The sequence below is a fragment of the Penaeus chinensis genome, chromosome 7 (genome assembly GCF_019202785.1).
Source record: "Penaeus chinensis breed Huanghai No. 1 chromosome 7, ASM1920278v2, whole genome shotgun sequence".
Lineage (NCBI taxonomy): Eukaryota > Metazoa > Arthropoda > Malacostraca > Decapoda > Penaeidae > Penaeus > Penaeus chinensis.
In genome coordinates, this window is record NC_061825.1 from 11,847,845 (window position 1) to 11,851,172 (window position 3,328).

A 3,328-nucleotide genomic window follows, 5' to 3' on the forward strand; every position below is an offset into this window, starting at 1 on the left:
TCAGTAGCACGGTCAAAGGAAATTAATAACAAGTCGTCCCTTGTCATTCGAAACGCATGCGCCCTGATACCAAATTAGACATGAGCTGCATGTAAAAAGCGTCATCGCCCCGTGCGATTTGAATGCCTTATGGCCAGTCCCAAGGTTATGTACTAGTATAACGGAAAAGGTATATTCCATTCCGTTATGAATTTGCTTAAATCACGATATTCTCTGCATTACACAGAGGCACCCACAGGTACTGCATAATAAATGATAAGATAAGCAGTCATTCACCCGTATCACATCTTACTTTTCTGCCGGTATATACTTTCATTGAATGCCAACGTCAAACCCCCCAACTGGCACTCGGTCTCAGGACTATATAAGCATCCAGTGCTTGCTTGAAAGAATCACATCCTGCAAAGTCTCAAGCACAATGCAGGGGTTGGCGGTGGTAAGTGCTACGAAATACATGCTATGATATGTAAAGACTCACATATAGACACACACATATATATAAGTGTGTGCGAGCATTAATTGTGTTCAATGAGGAACTGAATGATTCTCTCTGTTAACACAGGATTACGGTGCTAACTACCTTACCTTGCTATTCCACACCACTTGGTCGATTTTACATATTAGTTTGCGTAAAGGCTAACGATACTTATTTTTTTCAGACTACATACTCAGGGAATATACCTTGATTTGTGTATGTTGCTCTTCCTAAGCCCAAGCTAGACAGGACCAATCACGTTAGAAAAGTTTATAGGTAGTTTCCAAGTTACTCTCACCGGTATTTCGACGGTTTTTTCTTCACAAACAAGAATTGGGAGAGGTCCATATCCTACAGTGGAATGCCATGGGACGTTGATTTAATGATATATATATATATATATATATATAAGTAAATAGTTTTTTTTGTTTTCATGAATGGACTTCTATCCATGAGGGAAAGTTTACTGACATTCAGACTGTATGTGTGTTGATGCACTCATCGTACGTACATGCAAGCGTGTTTTCGTGCCTACGTATATCATAACGATGAAAAAGCAATATGCTTTTTTTCTATACGTCACCATTTCTCAAGTGGTACGCTATATAATCTGTTCAGATCAGAAGTTGAATTCCAGAGTCTGCTAAACCAAAATTAGATTTTATGATTTACGCATTGTAACTGGAAAAGGGCAGGTACTCGGTCAAAAGAGAATCTCTTGGACATTGATAGTGATTTGTGAACGTCTAACGCCACTTCTGATATGTTGCCACATCTTCACAGATCCTCGTGAGTCTCGGTTTTCTGGCGGTTTCGCTCGCCGTTCCCGATCGGCTTGGCGGGCATCATAACCACCCTCCGCATGCCCACCCGCCACCCCAGAATGGTTACAAATTACCACATCCACCAACCCTGCCTCCTACGTATGTGCCCCCCACCAAAACCCCGCCTTCACCTCCTCCTCCCCCAACCTACCGGCCCTACACCACCGCCCCTGCCACAACCTACCGGCCCTACACCACCGCCCCTCCCACCAACTACCGGCCCTACACCACCGCCCCTCCCACAACCTACCGGCCCTACACCACCGCCCCTCCCTCATCCCCTCCACCGTCGACCTACCTACCCCCCACCACTGCCAAGCCCCCACCCTATACATATGGGCCACCTGTCACAACAACAGTAAGTGATTTAAAGGGTTCGTCAAAAAAGCCTGTTGCTGATCTTATTCTCAATATTAGTAGTTATTATTGCTTCTTATCGGTGCCATTAACATCATGGAAGTTCTTAGCACTGATGTCATTTATTTTTTGTTGTTGTTAACATAATTAGGTAATTAGTGAATTGGTCATTATTACTATTATTAGCATCTCATCATTATCATCATTATTGCAATTGCTGCAATCACGAAAACGATTATTGTAATTGTTACTCGTGTTTGATTGTTTGTGTCATTATCAGTGTCATATAAGCAATCATTACTTTCAATAGCAGTAATGGTATCTCTATTACAACCAATATCAACTATACCATCATTACCATTATTTATATCAATATTATCTTTATCATTTTTATTATCTAGATCATCATTATTATCATCTATATAATCATGAATGCCATATTCATTGTCATTATTAGTACTATGATATCCATTACTACCTCCGTCATTAGTATTGTTGATGGTGATTATAAGATAGTATAGACAACAGAACCGTCAAGTGATTTGAATCCGCTCGTCCCTCACCCTCAGAAGAAGCCGAAGTACTGGTTTGAGTGGGAAGTAAACGACCATTATTCCGGCAACGAATATAACATGCAGGAACACCGTGACGGAGAAAAGACCGAGGGATTCTATAACGTTTTGCTTCCCGACACGCGAGTCCAGAGAGTCACTTACACTGTCGACGGCGACTCCGGTTTCGTGGCTGAAGTTACTTACGAAGGAGAGGCGAAGGAACCTACACACGGACAGACTTATCTTCTTCCTACTCCTCCTACACCTCCTCCTTCCATCTATGATGCTCCTCATTATTCTCGATAAGCTTCTCTCAGAGTATTAATATTCTAGCCTTACCAAAAGAAACATGAAAAATGTGAATGACAGACTAACAATCATCAGTGATTTCCTGATGTAATCAGAGAACTGAAATAAAGTTATTGGCTGTTTTAAACTGATTTGTCATTTTTCCTATTGGGACTGGAAGGTCTAGACCTCCCCATATACATATTTATTTATCTATTATATATATATACGTATGTACACACATATATGTGTATATATTTCCATATATATATATAATGTATATATATGTATGCATGTATAAATATTCATGTATATACATGTATATATACGCGTATGTATACATATGTATGTATATACATACATATATAGATATATGCAGTATATATGTACATATATGTATATATATGAGTGTGTGTGCATATATATATATGTGTATGTATATATACTTATATATTATATATGTATAAATGTATATAGATATTTACATATATGTGTGTGTGCGTGTATATGTGTATATAAACATATATGTGTGTGTACGTGTATGTATATGTATACATTTATATACATATATACATACATATAAATTATATGTATATTGTGTAGATATATACATGTATGTGTGTATATATATCTATATATGTATGCGCGTATATATGTCTGTGTGTGTATATATATAATATATATATATACATGTATGTGTGTATATATGAAGGAATATATCTATATATGTGCATATATGTGTCTGTTTGTGTTTGTTTGTGTGTAGAAATATATTTAGTATTTTAGTGGTGACATTAACAAGCAAGATCAGACGAAATCCATCACCATCA

General features: G+C 38.0%; 1 protein-coding gene across 1 annotated transcript; it reads left to right on the forward strand.

Annotated features, from left to right (window-relative positions):
- Positions 1–348: 348 nt before the first annotated feature.
- LOC125026938 (adhesive plaque matrix protein-like) lies at positions 349–2,646 on the forward strand. The gene is made up of 3 exons (XM_047615542.1): positions 349–436; positions 1,259–1,657; positions 2,226–2,646. Exons 1-3 carry the CDS (start codon positions 419–421, stop codon positions 2,514–2,516), a joined length of 708 nt encoding a protein of 235 aa, XP_047471498.1. The 5' UTR covers positions 349–418; the 3' UTR covers positions 2,517–2,646.
- Positions 2,647–3,328: the final 682 nt, after the last annotated feature.

Coding starts and splice junctions, on each gene's coding strand:
- LOC125026938 (XM_047615542.1), top strand. Junction 1,658..2,225: donor GGCCACCTGTCACAACAACA/GTAAGTGATTTA, acceptor CCTCACCCTCAG/AAGAAGCCGAAGTACTGGTT.